Source organism: Centropristis striata, chromosome 12 (assembly GCF_030273125.1).
Source record: "Centropristis striata isolate RG_2023a ecotype Rhode Island chromosome 12, C.striata_1.0, whole genome shotgun sequence".
NCBI classification, from domain to species: Eukaryota; Metazoa; Chordata; class Actinopteri; order Perciformes; family Serranidae; genus Centropristis; species Centropristis striata.
This window is the reverse complement of record NC_081528.1, coordinates 33975310-33991887: the sequence shown is the minus strand read 5'-3', so window position 1 is coordinate 33991887 and position 16578 is coordinate 33975310. Positions and strand designations below refer to the sequence as shown.

The 16578-nt window shown below is 39.0% G+C and overlaps 2 protein-coding genes across 5 annotated transcripts in view; both read right to left on the bottom strand.

Moving 5' to 3' along the window:
* arhgef6 (Rac/Cdc42 guanine nucleotide exchange factor (GEF) 6) overlaps window positions 1-7205 on the bottom strand; it is a 32777-nt gene extending 25572 nt beyond the window's left edge. For both annotated transcript variants that reach the window (XM_059345993.1, XM_059345994.1), the window contains exons 1-3: window positions 6760-7205; window positions 5592-5675; window positions 3576-3660 (exon numbers count right to left, since the gene is read on the bottom strand). In XM_059345993.1, coding sequence (XP_059201976.1) covers window positions 3576-3660; window positions 5592-5675; window positions 6760-6924 — 334 coding nt within the window. In that variant the 5' untranslated portion in view covers window positions 6925-7205. The remainder of the gene's footprint in view (window positions 1-3575; window positions 3661-5591; window positions 5676-6759) is intronic.
* A 477-nt stretch (window positions 7206-7682) lies between these two features.
* Window positions 7683-13533, bottom strand: rbmx (RNA binding motif protein X-linked). Of its 3 annotated transcripts, XR_009395331.1 has the most exons (10): window positions 13217-13528; window positions 12993-13118; window positions 11859-11965; window positions 11615-11777; window positions 11336-11479; window positions 11064-11181; window positions 10559-10687; window positions 10395-10486; window positions 7943-8035; window positions 7683-7822 (listed from the first exon to the last, which is right to left on the bottom strand). XR_009395331.1 is itself a non-coding variant. In XM_059346529.1 (9 exons), exons 2-9 carry the CDS (start codon window positions 13099-13101, stop codon window positions 9284-9286), a joined length of 1179 nt encoding a protein of 392 aa, XP_059202512.1. In that variant the 5' UTR covers window positions 13102-13115; window positions 13217-13533; the 3' UTR covers window positions 8985-9283. The 3 variants fall into 3 exon arrangements, 2 of the variants coding, with proteins under 2 accessions (XP_059202512.1, XP_059202511.1); XM_059346529.1 differs by lacking the exons at window positions 7683-7822; window positions 7943-8035 and adding an exon at window positions 8985-9600 and having other exon boundaries at window positions 12993-13115; window positions 13217-13533; XM_059346528.1 differs by lacking the exons at window positions 7683-7822; window positions 7943-8035 and adding an exon at window positions 8985-9600 and having other exon boundaries at window positions 13217-13529.
* Between the last annotated feature and the right edge of the window lie 3045 nt (window positions 13534-16578).

Genomic DNA, 16578 nt, shown 5'->3' with positions numbered 1-16578 from the left:
ACCCTTTGCTTACTAGAATATAAGACATGTTTTCAGTTATTTCACACTTTTTTGTTAAGTACATAATTCCACATGTGTTCATTAATAGTTTTGATGAATTTACAATGTCAATAGTCATGAAAATAAAGGAAAAACATTGAATGAGAAGGTGTGTCCAAACTTTTGGCCTGTACTGTATATACATAATTACAGTTAAAAACAAAAAACAAAACAAACAACAACAAAAAAACATAGAAAAACAAACAAAAATCAATTACAAATTAATTGAAGAGTGCAGGTAGACAAGCTATTCCATATTCACCACATATACACTTACTTACTCACACAAGTGCAACAACTCACACAACCACACATGTACACAGTTCAACCAAATGCTGTAGAGAAAAGATAGGTTTTTAATTAGGTTTTTAGGTTTTTAGGTTTTTAATCTGTTTTTAAAAATGGCTACTGATGTGGCATGTGCAACTGTGTCAGGCAGTACTTTTCTTACATTGAGGTTATCAGTTGAACAACATAACTTCACCTTAAAAACCCATGCACATCTTCATCATCATCACAGTTGACACAGGTGCACATACTTTGGGAGCTGACAACTTGATGATAATTCATGCGAGTACCGTCCATTGCTCTGCACAGCCCAAGGACATTAAACGCACACACATTTCCTCTGCTTGACAGAATCATTTGATTTAACCAAAACTGGCACTCTGCTACAAAATGAGATAACGCAGCTGCACTTTTTAGATCATAATCTGAATATGTCTCAGTGATCACTCACTGTCTATGTGTTGGTTCAGCAAATATGTTGATTCTGACTACTCGACACATATTTAACTAGATCGCCCCAACCCTGTCTCTTATCTGAAGGGCAGAAATCCAATTTATGTTACTAACACTCAGCCTCTCCACAGTGTCATCCCTGTGCTGCTGCTGCTGCAGAGGAACAGTGATTTAGAGCCAGTGGCTGCCAGCTGTCCTGCACTGTGAGTGCAGTCCTTGAGGTGCACTGACAGAGGTATCAATTTTGTTGCCAGTACTCACTTGAAAAGTGACACATGGCAGCCCTGCAAACTCCTACATGCCAACAAGCAGAAACACACTCACTGAGGACTTCCTCTTAAACGCCAGCTGGATGCAAGCCAGGTCCACTGTCTAATCCTTTTGTAAATCACAGATGAATAAGAAATAAATAACAATGCACCATTAGCCTTAGTAACACTTAATTCAGATCCAATCAGGAGTTCAGCTCAACAAGCCCATAATACTGACAAATGCTTTAGTGCACTTTCACTTATAGGCAGTAAATGTGCTACTGTAAACCTTTTTGTGCAGTCTTGATTCATCAGCAGATCATTGAGAGGACATGTAATATATGTCACGATGAAAAAAGGTTGGAGATTCCCTGCAGCTTTCCATATGCTGGGACGTCAGGGAGAAATAACTGATATGAGGAAAAATACTGAAGGCAGTGCGACAGTCCACATGTACTGCAGGTGGTCCCACATGCCACTCCCAACACACACAGAGAAGCCTAACAAGCCCTTCTGTCAGCTCCACTCGTGGTCACCACGGTTACTCTTGTATGAGGGCTATGTTCAAAAGCTTTTACCCTAAACAAATATAAATTCTGATGCACAAGTAAGGAGCAAAGCCCGACTTGGAAGAGGATCACGAGTAAAAACACAGAGGCCTCTTCTGTTTGATCATATCATAACTTGTGACTAATCCACTTCAAATCAAGTTCACTTTTGAAGATGGAAGAACAGCTGCTGGGCATAGGCAGCCTATAAAAGATTTGCATATCAAGCAGAGGCAGAGAACTGACGAAGGCTTCTGGTCCACATCTCACACTGTGGCACCGCATCTTCCCCTTTATTTATTAAGTGCACTCAAGTGATTGATCATGCATTAACTAAGTCATAGCCAGTGTTACACATCTCTAAAGGCACTCAAAATCATAAGAGTGTTGTTAAAGCAATTAGCCAATTAATAGACAGGTCAAGAACTATTTGTAGCTTTTAAGAGTAAAATTCAAGCAATTTTCAAGGTTCCTAAACCAAAAATTCCAGACTCAAAGCCTTAATTATCACATCTAAATGATTATGGTCTGTAATTCAGAAACGATTAAGTTTACAGATTCCCAGACATACCTACATATATGTATATGCATATACATATATGCCTAAAAATATAATAGTTCTAATCAAACACTTTCCAAACATTCCAGACTTTGTATGAACGCTGTGTTTACTGATTTAGCTTTGTATTTTGGACATCATTGTACAATTGTATTTTTAATTTTAATAGACTAATCAATTAATCAGAATTAGCTGTCATTAGCTGCAGCACTAATAGCATGCTCCATCTTTTCTGTCATTTGGGCAAACAGTTTACATACAGGAATGTCACAAACACGTGTTCTCCAATTGCCTGGAGTCTATTCATCATTAAGCGTGCAGAGGTGGCAGATTGGTCTAAAAACGCTGACTCAATAATTCTGAGGCTGCTGGTTCTCTGGCAGTTGTGAGCTGGAAACTAGAGGGAGACTGGTATTACCTCTTCAGTGCCCCCAAACAAGGACTCTCGAACAAAGCAATTAGTTCTAAACTGCTGTTGGGCTGCTGCACTGCGAACCATTTTGCGCTGTGTCCTGATTGAAGAAATGCTCTTGAGGAGGGTGAGAGTATGTGTATGTGTGTGTGTGTGTGTGTGTGTGTGTGTGTGATACAGTCATATTCAATTACTCTATGTTTTTAATTCCATTCTAAGCTTGAAGGGTTCTCAGATTTTTTCCAAAGTCAAATTCAAGCACTTTTCAAGCATTTCTTAAGCTTTTTCAGCACCTAACAGCTGTGTTAAATTACACACTTAAATACAATGCATACAGCATAGCTATTGTTTCACATCTTCATCACTTTCAATTAGATGTTATTGTATTATAAACAACCAAAAATACGTAATGTTTTAACAAATTAAAGGAAATGTGTCATGTCTTAAAATGTGTCAGTTGTTTGTAAATAGAATTAGCATCCTATTTTCAAACCTTAAAAATATATATTAAAATTCAAGAATTTGCAAGGATTTCCACCCACTTGTAGGAACCCCTCTAAGCAGTAAAGACACATAAAATGAACAAAAGAGGATATTATTCAGGGGTGTATCAAGCTATGGATGCACATGAGTAAATATGGCTCCCAGCATGACACAAACACACACTGCCATGCCAGCTGTCCATGAGTAACACATTCAGTCATGATTTTGGATAGCTGCATGGACAAAGACCACCATCTTTGCACGTACATGTGGAAAAAGGCATCACCTGGCCACTGCTGAGGATGTAGATGATGCATCTATATGTACTGTTATTCACTTTTCAAGGCTTTTAATTGGGATATTTGCATAAAGTAAAAGGGGAGTGATGAGCATGTTGTGCAGTATTTAATGTAATTTAAAGACTTTCACTCCATTCTTGATTTCTTTTCACATATCAGGATACTGTAATGTGAGACCTAATACTACAACTCTCTGCTACTTGTTTTACTTTCAAATAGGACATACAAGTGCAGTATTCTTACCTTGTGTGGCAAAGTTTACTGCCAGCAAAGTGGTCAGCACCTTGCTGAAGTTCTCACCAGTGTATAACCACTCTGGTTCAAACCCCTGGATGGAAAAGGAGAAGAGAAGATAGCATCAGACCAAAAACCACCAAACCATCTGTTCATACAAGCTGGAATCCATCAGATGTGGAAGAAGTCAAAATTAGAAGTTTGTCTACTGATGGCACAGATATGAGCAATGAGGCTCGCCAAGTGTCTCCAGACACAGAGACAGAGAGAGAGAGAGACTAATTTCAGACTGTTGCACAAACAATAGACAGACAGACACACATTGAGAAACACACATACACACACACGCACACACACACACACAGGGATTTGAATAAGCTTATAACAAGACAGAGATAAAAACTGACATGTCGAGCATGACCCATATTTTGTGACTTAGTGGTTTGTAATAAAACAGACAGTGCCAAACTCATTTGCAATTCTCTGTGCACACACATCGATTTGCGCGCTCTCCCTCACGTGTGCACACATGCACGCACGCGGACACACACACACACACACACACACAGTCACACTGCCCGCTCACAGTGTCTCAGACAGCTATCTGCTTTCTTACAGTGGATAAGGTTACACATTTTAAATAAAACATCTTAAATATAGAGTTTGAGTAGTAGCGCGTTGGTCATGAGTTGTGTACGACCTCATCCAGAGTTAAAGCAAGTGTGACCATGACATCTCTAGGTACGGGATCAGCCTTGGGGTCTACATGACGACCAAGATTTACTCAGGCTGCTTCTCATCACTTAAAAATAGCTGGAAGACACTGTTAGCTTTATGCATGATGATTTTGTACCACTGGATTCAAAAGTATTGCAATTTGCATTGATAAAATGAAATGGAGTCCTACATCACAGTATTGATACATGATAACTGTTGCCAGTATTGACATCTTGGCCATAGTTAGAGCCAGTTGTTTCACTAAGCCGTATTATGTTCCTCTGAATGACTGTAGTAGAAGTGTTTGAAATCAGAAACATAAATCATCCCGGGCGGTTTTTAACGCAGCAAAAAATCAGCTGCCTAGAGCAGTAATTGCTGCTTCCTCTTTCTGCATCTCAGGGCAGAAGTGAAAGCAGAATGACTGCTCTCTTTGTGCAGTCACAGGACAAACAGGCACTATTTTCTATGGCAGAAAAAGACAGAAAAAGTCCATGAACCGTGATCACATCACTGACCAAAAGGATGGGTAGGGCTTGTCCTAGCGCCACAGACATCCCTCGACTGATACATTTGACAGACGCTCCACAAAAACTTGCTGCCCATGAGCTACTGGCTGGCCACAAAAGGTCTAATTATGGGGATGTACGGCAGGGTTGGTGAATAAAAGCAAAGGGGACCTCCCAGACATAACAAGCCAGCTGGGCAGAGCTACCGAACCACTTGACTTTGCAGTGAGCCAAGCTTGCTGACTCAATTAGCTGTTTAAAGAAACCAACTGATGTGACTCAAGACCAGAAAGGATTATTTATAAAGCCGGAGTAGAAAATTACTGTCCAGTGTGGCGGTCACAAACAGGCTGGTACAGAGACAGACAGGGAAAACTCCCAACATCTGTGAGTGATTTGGAGATTTCCAGTATTAGGACATCTTGGAGCAATACAGCACTGCAATGTATGCTCAGGGGATTGTTTTAACCTGCAGCAACACAGCACACATAGTAATGGCACTGCAGTATAAAAGAGAAAGGGGATTTTAAAAGGAAGTAAACACTGTTGAAAACTAAGTTGTGGCTGTTTAAAAACAGCTAGTCAGAACAGTTCCCTTCCTGTCTGGTCAGTGGGAGTGACTGACAGCATGGACGTTAGAGGAAAACATATGCCAGCAGGGTAAGAAGATCACAACACATGCAAGAGTGTGTTTAAATCTTGTCTGTAAACTGCGACGGCTGAGTAAAGAGATCATGAAAGAGAGAGGCCAGGCCAGGTCAAAACATCGGACTTTTTATACATGAAACTTCACACTTACCTCCACTTTCAACGACGAGCATCCTTTTAAAAACTCCTTGATGTTGGTAATGCAGTCGGTTTCAGTTCTCGGGTCCTGGCAGTACTGAGCACACACAAAATAAATATATAAACACAAACCACGGCTTAGTATAGCAGACAGACATCTGACACAAGCGCCCAGCTGGAGCAGACGTCACTGTCATTTCAGTTATTACAGGTAAAAAGCGCATAAAGTAACATTGTTGTAGCGAATCCGAAAGTGGTAACCTACAGTTCACAGAATAACTGGATTCTTCCAGCGTCCCCTTCATGCATACATAACCATTAACACCACAGAAACGTCAAAGTAGACACATTTAAGCAAAACATCCGCTCACTTTCCAAACTTTCAAAATAAAGGTCTTTATTAACGCTCGTGTTGCAACGTTCGGAAAAAAATGGAGGACGTTTGGTGATTTTTTTTTCGCTGCTTGTAAGTAAAATACAGACTGTTTTTTAATGACAACCAAGCAGAAAGGGCAACAAACAAGACGGGTTGGTAAATCATACAAGAGAGAAGTTACTACTTCCGGTTTTACTCTAGTTAAAGTTGTATTGACGCCGCTTTTTTTCAAAGGGGGAGGTCGCACCGGGAAGAGCCTTTCAAGAGGAAGTGACGAACTGTCTTTGCAACTGTTATTTGTCATGAACAACTTTGTCATCTTTACAGCTAAGTGTGTTGTTAAAGCTGGCTTATAACGCCCAAAAAGTTGTGTCAAAGCTAAGTCACGTGTAACCCCCCCCTCTCTGCTCGATCCCTCCACTATCACCTGTGTCCAATGGTTCATGCGTCCACTCTTCCTGCCGATTTTGTCCTGTTTTGGTGGGTGTTCACACCGACTCACTCATGGCAAGAATGCGGAACATTTTCCTCGGTTCACAGGAAACAACATATTGAAATCTCACATATTAAAACTCAACAAATGCAGCTGTAACTCGATGCATTAGGGGTCACACAGAACGCGCAGGTGGTTGTTAAATGTAACAAGCTCGAAGTGCCGTGAGCTACATAAAAACGAAAGGCCTGAACTGCTGCAGGGAGAAGTTCTTGTCGGACACGGTATCATTTTCATCAAACCCCTCCCTTCCCCTTCACAGGGAGCCGTCGATCATTTGGTATTTGTTGACTTAAGTAAAGTTAAACTCACCTTGGGAGTGAAACCAGGTATGAGTCGCTCCGTGAGCTTGCACAGGACGACTCCATCCTTCAGCGATGTTTTCAAAAACTCCTCCGGATCCGCTATGTTCTTTTTAGGCGAGCTGAGCACACCTAGTGATATCAACCACGTTACAGTCTGCTCCTCGGGATTCATAGCTCCACAATATGATCATTGCCTAAGCACGCATTGCTAAAAAAATAAAATAAAAAAACTGGCGGCCTGTTCCGTATCAATATGCAACTCACATCCGCACTTCTGCTAGAAGTTAAAAAAAGAGGCGGTGGGGGAAGGACGACGCTGTTTCTACACGTAAAACTGATGATCACCCCTACTGGCAAACAGGCACCTCAACAATAGACAGGAGTCGGTTTCCTCTGCAAAGTAGCACACGGTGGCAGAGCGCATTCTCTCTAATATTGTGTTACAAGTTAAAATGCAGCATAGATGAGGAAACGCCACCAGGGAGGGAACTGATATCTGACTTGCATCAGCACGTTTTGCAAGAGATGCAAAATGTACCACATACTGAAGAGATAAGTCATGCCAGTGGGCCTGGCGTGTTTATTATTACACTATGAAAGCCATAGCATGAGAAAAGTTTTGGCCAAGATGCAAATTGGGTCATGTTTACGTTTTGGCACAGCAATACAAGCTGTATGAATATTGATGTCAACCAATTTGTGTAGACTTGTGATAAATGTGATTGGATAAAGCTAAAAATGTATTGAGTAAAAGCTAATCATTAAATGTTTATCACAATTGGACACAGAAAAGGGGGTTAAAAAAAACAAAAAACCCAATTATACAAGAAATGACAACTTCACCCCCTTATTTTCAAACTAACTAGTGATCAATTAATAATTATGCAAATTGAATTATTAGTTAATGACAATAAAGAACTGAATAAACAATCAAAGTTTTTAATGTCTTTATTGAAAACACACAAAAAAATAATAATTTGAGTGAATCCTCTGCCTGTTTTCATCCCACTTTCAAATCGCATTTCCACTTGAAGATCCAACGAGCTCTCAACAGAAGCCTGCACCAGCATCTGAAAGACGGAACAAAAAATGATTGCAACGGTTTCATTTTACAAGATCATATCCCCAACATTTTGTTTATTTTGCAAGAAACATGTATGTGCACCACAACTAGTCTGGGAAGATTATACCTGCACTGGTGCACTGTGGTTTAATTGGTCCAACAACTTGTGGACACAATTCAGGTTAGTTGCAAGGGCAGTTGCCTTGGAGGGGTGTTCATCCTGAAATGAGAACATTAAATTAACATGTTGACCTTCTTCTAATGATGTATTCATAAAACATCTGAAAATAATTGTAGTCCTTTTTTCCCCCGATTGCGTGTATGCTTCAGCGATTGTTTCCAGTGTGGCAGTTAGGATGATGGCGGTCTTCCAGAGGTCTCCATTGTTTGGATTGGCATGCTTTGTGGAAAAGGTTTTGGTTCTGAGAAAATGGCTCTTAATTTAAAATAGGCTTTTTAAATGTTTACCAAAAATGATCTTACAAAAAATTAGAACGTCTTTACTTACGATTTAAAAATGCACCGTTGCCAATCATTTTACTGAGGTTTGACGATTGGTTAAGCAAAAAAGGATCATTTTCAGGGCTTTTCAGGTTGGCAAAATGGCAGTTAAACTTTCATTGCTGAAAAGGGACGAAACTTCTTGGGGATGTTGTTGCACTTTTGACAATGTTAGCTGATGAAAACGGACTACAATGAAAAGGGACATTCTGTTGACCTCCTTTTTCCTTTTGTCCTTTGAGGCAAAAGTTGTCTTGAGTATCAGCCTTTTGGGGGCAGATTGCAATACAGGACAATGAGAAACTCATTTATAGATGAGAAACAAAGAGGTTTGCTTTGCTTACCAGCTGTTGGCTACCAGTCGAGTTGCATTTGGTTGTTGTTGCCTTTGGTTTTGTCGTTGCATGCCATCAAATGGCTCTAGGGTGATGGATCCATTTCCAAGGAAACTACATTGGAACATCTGACAGTAACATTGGCCTAACGCTTGAAAACAGTAGCGTCCAGTTGATGGCACATTTTTGATAAGGAACTCAAGTCACTTGACTATTTATAAGCATGAGCAGAGACTCACCTATGCTTTGCAGAGAACTTTGTAAAGGAGATCATGTTGTAACTTAACATTCATGTCACAGACTGGACTCGTTTTGAAAATCGATGAGCAGTGGTCAAGGTACAACTAAAAGCTTTATTAGAGTAGGAAAGCCAGACTGATAGGGCATTGCAGATTCCAACACGTACAAAAACTAACACTCACTTGGTAACTGTACGGTTACATGAGCAAGAAATACTAAAAAAAACAAAAAAAACTTTTACACATAAAAAACTGGGAAAGTCAAGATACAAGTCAAAGCTAAGCTTTATATCCCATAGACATGGCTAGTTTTTCATGTTGTCATATTTCTTCCAAAACACTTGACTGTGCACGGACAGTAACGTTTGCTTTAATGCGATTTCCAAGTCCAGTTTAGTATCTGCTGCGAGCCATTCCTCTATCGGGTCGATTACCACCACGGCCACCACGTGGCCCTCCACGACTTGAGCTGCTGTACGAATCACGAGGAGGGTAGCCTCTCTCAACAGGGGGAGCTGGGCCCCTCTCCTGCCTGCCCATTCGCTCACCACGGCTAGGTGGATATGGGTCACTCCGACTGCTGGGGTAACTGTCACGACTGCCATAGCCATCCCGGGAACTGCTGCCATAGTCATCGTAACGACTGCTTCCACTGCTCCCACCATAGGATGGTGGGGGGCCCCGTGAAGGTGGGGCGCTGCGAGAGTTACCTGCAGGGTCAATGGGTCAGGTAATTGGCAAGGTTCAATTTATACATGTTCTTGCACTGTGAAGTGCTCATCTTTTTTGCCAATAGAGTTTATTCTCTGACAAATAAATTTAATGGACGACATGTTTAAATGTCCCATCATGTTATCGACCTTTAGTTTAATATGGATATTTAGGTGATACGGGCAGTAAACATATCCAAGCACAGGGAATAAATGGGCAGTGTTACCCATTTCAGCATGCCATTGATTTGAGAAGCCATTTTTCCTTCTAGAGCTCCAAGTGTTAGAACTGCAGGTAAGGACGAGGTTTTCAGAGTTGTCTTGAAGGTTTTTTGAACGTTACTCCTTGAGGGAGTGCTTTGCTATGCAACACATACTGAGTGGTCAACGGATGTTTCCATGGACTTTTTGGGGTTCCTTACGGTTGCAAACTCTCTGCGGCACATTAAATATTCTGCATTATATTGCCACAGACAGCGGTAACTTGGACTGATATGTCGACTCATCTTTCGAATATAATTTGGCTTTTCAGTTGAGTTGCCAATGGTTACTTATCACTAATAGCATGAAAATATGCAACTTGGATTGCAGGTCAGGGTTGCAGCAATGTGACAGAAAAAAGCTTTAAGAGGCTGCCTCGAATGCGGTTTCCTCTGGGAAGGGGATAAACTGCAGGGTCTTGTGATTGGAGATTGCGGTAGTCAATCGTAGGGTCTGGTTGTTTATTTGTGCAGCTCTTCTTTGTGCCACATTATTTCATCTCGCGTCATTACACTTATAGAGATATATCTTACCGTAACCATCATATGAATCTCTGTAGGAGCCACCGCTTGAACGGTCCATATAGCTTCTGGGTTCCCGGCCTCCACCATAACCATCACGGTCACTAAATGACATAAACAATTGTTATTCAAGAACCAGGTGAGATCTGATCTCAGTATGTAGTATCGACTCATACCTGTATCCTCTTGACATTGAGCCATAGTCATCTCGGGAACTGGAATTGGAGTATTCTCTGTATGAATAATCTCTTTGAGGAGGTCCATAGTCCCTTGAATCTCTGGAAGTATAATCCCGACTGGAGTAGCTGTGAAACAAAGCACAATTAATTGCATAACTGTATCTATCATATTTTAAATATTTTATAGATAAACCACATTATTTTCTTTAAAAAATGTAATAGTTAAGTTCTCTGTTATCTTGAAAAATGTATAGATATAAAACAGCTCAGACTTGGCTGCTGAATTTCCAAATAGAATAAGAAATTATATTTACTTATTGTATTCCAATATTTTTCTTTACAATTACCAAGTCTTTTGTCACAATTAGTGGATGATAAAATGCTGTAGATATATTAGAAAAATATTTATATATTTTTTGTTTCAGCACAATACATGCAAAAATTGGGTTATTACTCAGGTAAACTTTACATTATATAAATTATTAAATATGAAATATCCCACCTATCTTTGGAGTTGTAATGGTCATCTCTTGGTGATGGATAATCATCCCTCCTGGACATCATTGAGTCTCTGCGAGGAGGGGGTGGACCGTAGGGATCCCGGTCCCTTGACATGGGGGCTGTACAGAAAAAAAGTAATTAGAAACTGGCACCTTAATCACTAAATCACCCTGAGATGCTATCAGACCATATGGGTTCTTGCAGGGATCTACATAATAAGTGACAATTGGAGGCTTTAAAATCAGTTGACGCCTACACAGTCTGGACCCTTACTTCTGCTCATTGGGCCAGATGGGGCAGACCTCTTTGGCGGGGGACCTCCGTTACGTACTGGGGGTCCTCTCTTCATGGGAGGGGGGCCTCGGGATGACATTCCTTTAAAGTAGGAATCTTCATTCCCTGAATTATCATAGTAGTCTATTCGCGGAAAAGAAATGTAGATGTAAACACACTAGGCGCCAAAATGTATAATATAAACTAAAACTTAATATAAATTCATTTCATTAATGTTTTTTTAAAAATCAACTGATATGGAAAAAATAAGGAATTTACCTCTGGATGGTGGGCCCCTCATACCAGGACCTCCCCTGGAACCACGGGGACCTCTGGGTGGACCACGACTGCGGGAGTGCAACGGTGGCGGTCCTCGTCTGCCAGAACTCTCAAACTGAGGCTTTGTTGCTTGCTCCACCTTGATAGGCTTGCCATCAAGAGACTGTAGGAGAAGAGTTTCGATTAAATTCACAAATCCACACCGATGTTGTAAAGAATACCGCAAATCAAGGGTTGAATTTACCTTTCCATTCATCTCGCGTGCTGCATCTTTTGCATCGGCTGGACTTTCAAAAGTAACAAAGGCGAATCCTCTTGATTTGTTTGTTTCACGGTCTTTCATCAACAAAACTAAGGAAGTACAGAGGAAATACAGAGTGAGTGGAGATTTTGTTTTGTAGCTGATAGTATAAACTGATGAGATTAGGGTCTGACAAGGGGCAACAATAATCTATCTTGCAATTGTTTCAAGTACATAACTTCCCTGATTTTACGATATGGAAACTAAGACATTCATTTCATGGTTTTAACCTGGACGGTTAAGAGATTTTCTTGTTGCTTGCTGCAAGATGGAAATGCACCAATAAGTAAACAAGGTCCATAGCTCATACTACGCTTCAAGTTACGGAAAAGGGGGAATGGAGTAAAGGGCGAATAGCTTCAGGTAAATTGATTTTTTTTTTATTAAATAATGCATTTACAGTTATTGACAGTTTAAATGCGCCAGTCGGCATAAAAATATCGGTAATTTTAAGAAAAGCCGAAAGACCACAACAACCAAGTTCACTGTTTAACCCTATAAAGCCTGAACCGTGAAATAATTGCCAGAAAATTCTAAATTTTCAAAACTGGAGTGTTTGTTGAACCGGCTAAAAAATTTTTTAATTCAATATCAATTTTCATATATGAATTTAATTTGAATCATATTTGATACGTCAGGTCTTTTTGTGCAATTTGTTGCTCACAATTTGCTTTTCTTGAACTAACATAATCATATAAAACCTAATATTTTTAACCAAATAAAACGTTGACTTTCCTTTTAACATTTTCCTCAAACATACAAAATATTTTTTTCCATATAAAACAACATCACACATCTGCTGATATGAAGTTTTCACGCAGTAATGACAGATCCACCAGTGGAACCAGCAAATCATTTTTGTTACATCTGGTATTTTTGTGAAATTTGTTGCTCAGTTTTTTTAATCATCAATTCATGTATTCATCAGGTTTTTCAGGAAAAAAATATCACACTGATGATGTAGAGGTCTCAAAAACTTATGTATCAAATATGATACACTTGGCTTTATAGGGCTAATATTGACTTAACGATACGAATTTTAAGAATAAAATTGCCAACATGCCGCTATGCTCAAACCTTCAACAATCCTGCCATATTTGCTGAAGTACTGCTCCAGGGCCTTCTCGGTGGTTTCGGTGTTCAGCCCACCGATGAAGAGCTTCCCCGGTCGGTCTGCCTCTGCCATGCTACAAAACCCACCTTCTGCAACAAAACACATACAGTCATACAGAACTTTAAACAACTGCAAACATGCTCAGTTGTATTTGCTCTCGGTACCCAGACATTTCTGCAGCGCTTACCTTGCTGTTGGCTAAAGTCTTGGGCTGTGAAATGCGCAAAATGGCGATAAACGCGCCAGCTGTTTTAGCTAGTAATTTGGCTAACGCTTGCTAGCAAGTGTTCTTGCTAACAACAGAGGATTCGCGCTTTATAAATGCCAAAGGCCTACTTTAAAACATAAAAAACAACAAGTTTAAGTAATTTATGTTAAGTATGCCTGCCCACAGCCAGCTGTTACCGGACTGTACTACGCCGCGGCTGTGTGTTAGCTACGGTTGTTCTTTTTCTTCCTTCCTCCTCGCCTTCTTCTGCTGTTGCGTCTTCTTCTTCGTCCCTTCTATTTTCGGCAGACCAAACTCCCCAAGACCTGACGCTGCCGCCTACAGTTCACAACCGCGAATATCCCTTTTACATGATAGGGCTGTAGCCCACAACGATGCTCTGTTTAACACCCTTAATAGATAGATAGATAGATAGATAGATAGATAGATAGATAGATAGATAGATAGATAGATAGATAGATAGATAGATAGATAGATAGATAGATAGATAGATAGATAGATAGATAGATAGATAGATAGATAGATAGATAGATAGATAGATAGATAGATAGATAGATAGATAGATAGATAGATAGATAGATAGATAGATAGATAGATAGATAGATAGATAGATAGATAGATAGATAGATAGATAGATAGATAGATAGATAGATAGATAGATAGATAGATAGATAGATAGATAGATAGATAGATAGATAGATAGATAGATAGATAGATAGATAGATAGATAGATAGATAGATAGATAGATAGATAGATAGATAGATAGATAGATAGATAGATAGATAGATAGATAGACTTTATTTATCCCAAGCTGGGAAATTACAGTGTAGCAGCAGCATTACACACATAGACAATGACAATTAAATAAAAAGAACAATCTAGGCATACTTCAAGCAATAAAATATAAAATACAATAAAAATACAATAAAATATAAAGTGTCTAAAGAAGGAGTATGTATTAAGGAGTAGAATAGAATTCCAGTGCAGAATAAATATAAATATACAGTATAAAAAGACCTGTAACATCAGTTGTAAAAACAATACATTTAAAAAAGGCTACTTTGGGAAATGTAGGTTGCTTAATCTCAGTGGATTTTTGACCGTTGTGTCCTCCAAAATGACATCAAACTAAAGTTAGGTTTTGTGACATCAAACTAAAGTTAGTTTGATGTCACAAAACCATGATTGTACACTAGCTGCTATCAGACTTTAAATTATTTAAATTTGGTAAGAAGAAACTTTTCCCAGACAGACAAATGTATAAAACAGAAAGGATTCTATGATCAAACATCCAAGGGAAGTAGCAATAAGCAAAATACTGTTTGAAGTGGATGGGTACTTAAAGTTTTTTTGCAGATCAAAAGTAGCCAATAGTGTATGGGTTACTTATTAGAGAGACAGATGGACACAAATCATTAGAAGGTAGCTGTTATTAAATGTATTTAATCCATCAGTCAGAAACTAATTATTTGATATGAGTCTGGTTGGCTCACTGTGCCTTCTCTAAACCTGACCTAACCCAGGTGTAAGATATGCATTCTCTCCTGTGACAGATTATTCAGCTCATTTGCCACAAAGGCATGTCAAAAAAAAGAAAATACTAGCATACCTAAATTTTCCCCTTAGATCAAGTGGACCTGCCCAGACCTAGTTTGTTAAACTTTTTCTATAAGTAGACATGTTGGTATGGTAGACATGCTGGAATTGACACATTTACATGTCAGGATGGTGGTACAAGGAAGTATGAATTAAATGAACACCATGAATAAAATATTGGATAAACATTAACAGAGGGTGCTTCCATGCACCTGGGCTCAGTTAATGATTAGGGGAGTATGACACAAATAAAATGCAGCTATCTTTATAATCACCATATGTTAACCAGGCTGAACGCCTAGGATTTTTTTATGGAATGTAAACTTTCATCTTCAAAACTTTTTAGGGATGTCTGTGTCTTTGATGCTATATGCCCTTTTCAATTAGATTACCCGGGAAAAAAACAGGCTGTATATTTAAATCTGGCTATGTAATAATATCTTGTGCAGGAATGGTGTTCATCCGGTTCATCCCTCCGGTTGAGTTTCAGAGACTTGGCAAGGTGCATTGAAGTTGTTCTGGAAGCTTGTTGTGGCTCAATACTAAACGTTTGTTTTTGTTTTTTAATTTGTCATTTGTCATCTCTGTATTTCACCAGTTCTTCTTTCCTTAAGAAAGTTCTAAAATCATGTGACTCTATTTACAACCTTTTCTTATTTAGGTCAAATAAAGCTAAAACCTCTAAAAAAAAATACGAGTACAATACCTTTATAAAAAAGATACAATTTTTTACTTGTGTAAAACATAAAAAGATATATTTATCAAAAGCCACCTTCTATTTTCAATTGCCCCTTCAGAGTGTACCATGATTATATATACATATTATGTCATCAATATTGATGCATTAACATGTAAGCAGCATTTTGAAGCTATTAGGTGGAGGTACAATGACCAGAAAAGCTTTATGTACTGCTGGGTAGTTTAACCTTCATGCGTGATATTTTGTTTGTCTTTTTTCTAATGTAAAATCTGTATCTGCAAAGTCATTCAACAAAAACGAAACCTCAGTGAAGTTAAAAGCGGAATATGTATCCATACATTGTAGTAAAGTAGAAGTATAATGGAGCATTGTGTGGCTATACTGAAGTATAGTAGCCTACAAGTACTTAAAAATAGTACTCAAGTGCACTGCACATGAAGTGACATTCAACAGGAGCGAGACAGAGTTGATGCAGAGTGCAACCATTCCGGTTTTTCTAGTCAGTCGTCTCTCACAATGAACTCTACTAGTCAGAATTATGGACATTTAATTTCCCCCCTTTTTTCCCCACGACTTTGGAAAAGTCTTTGGAATCTCTTCTACTTTAGTACCGCAATAGCATTTCAAAAGCTAATCGTTCATAAAACATTTTAATAAAGCAGCATAAAGCAGAGTGTCGTTTTTGTTTAGATTAAGAAAACAAGGATGTTTGCGATAAGCAACGTCACTGTTACTTCCACGGTGTCAAGTCCCTCAGAACAAAATATGACGTCCTATTTCCTCCTTTCAAATTAAAATGATAAGCGATGTACGCCTTGCTCAGTTTGAAAAATAAACTATTTGTAACCATAAGAATACAAAAAGTGTATTTATAAATATGGCATGGGTGCATTAACATCAGCTAGAAATGTGATACTATTACATAATAAACATATGACTTATTATTTGTTTTTATTTTGAAGGTAATAATGTTTAACTTCCGCATAGCTTGACGGCGCTGAACGTCACTCCGGTTGAGCCAGG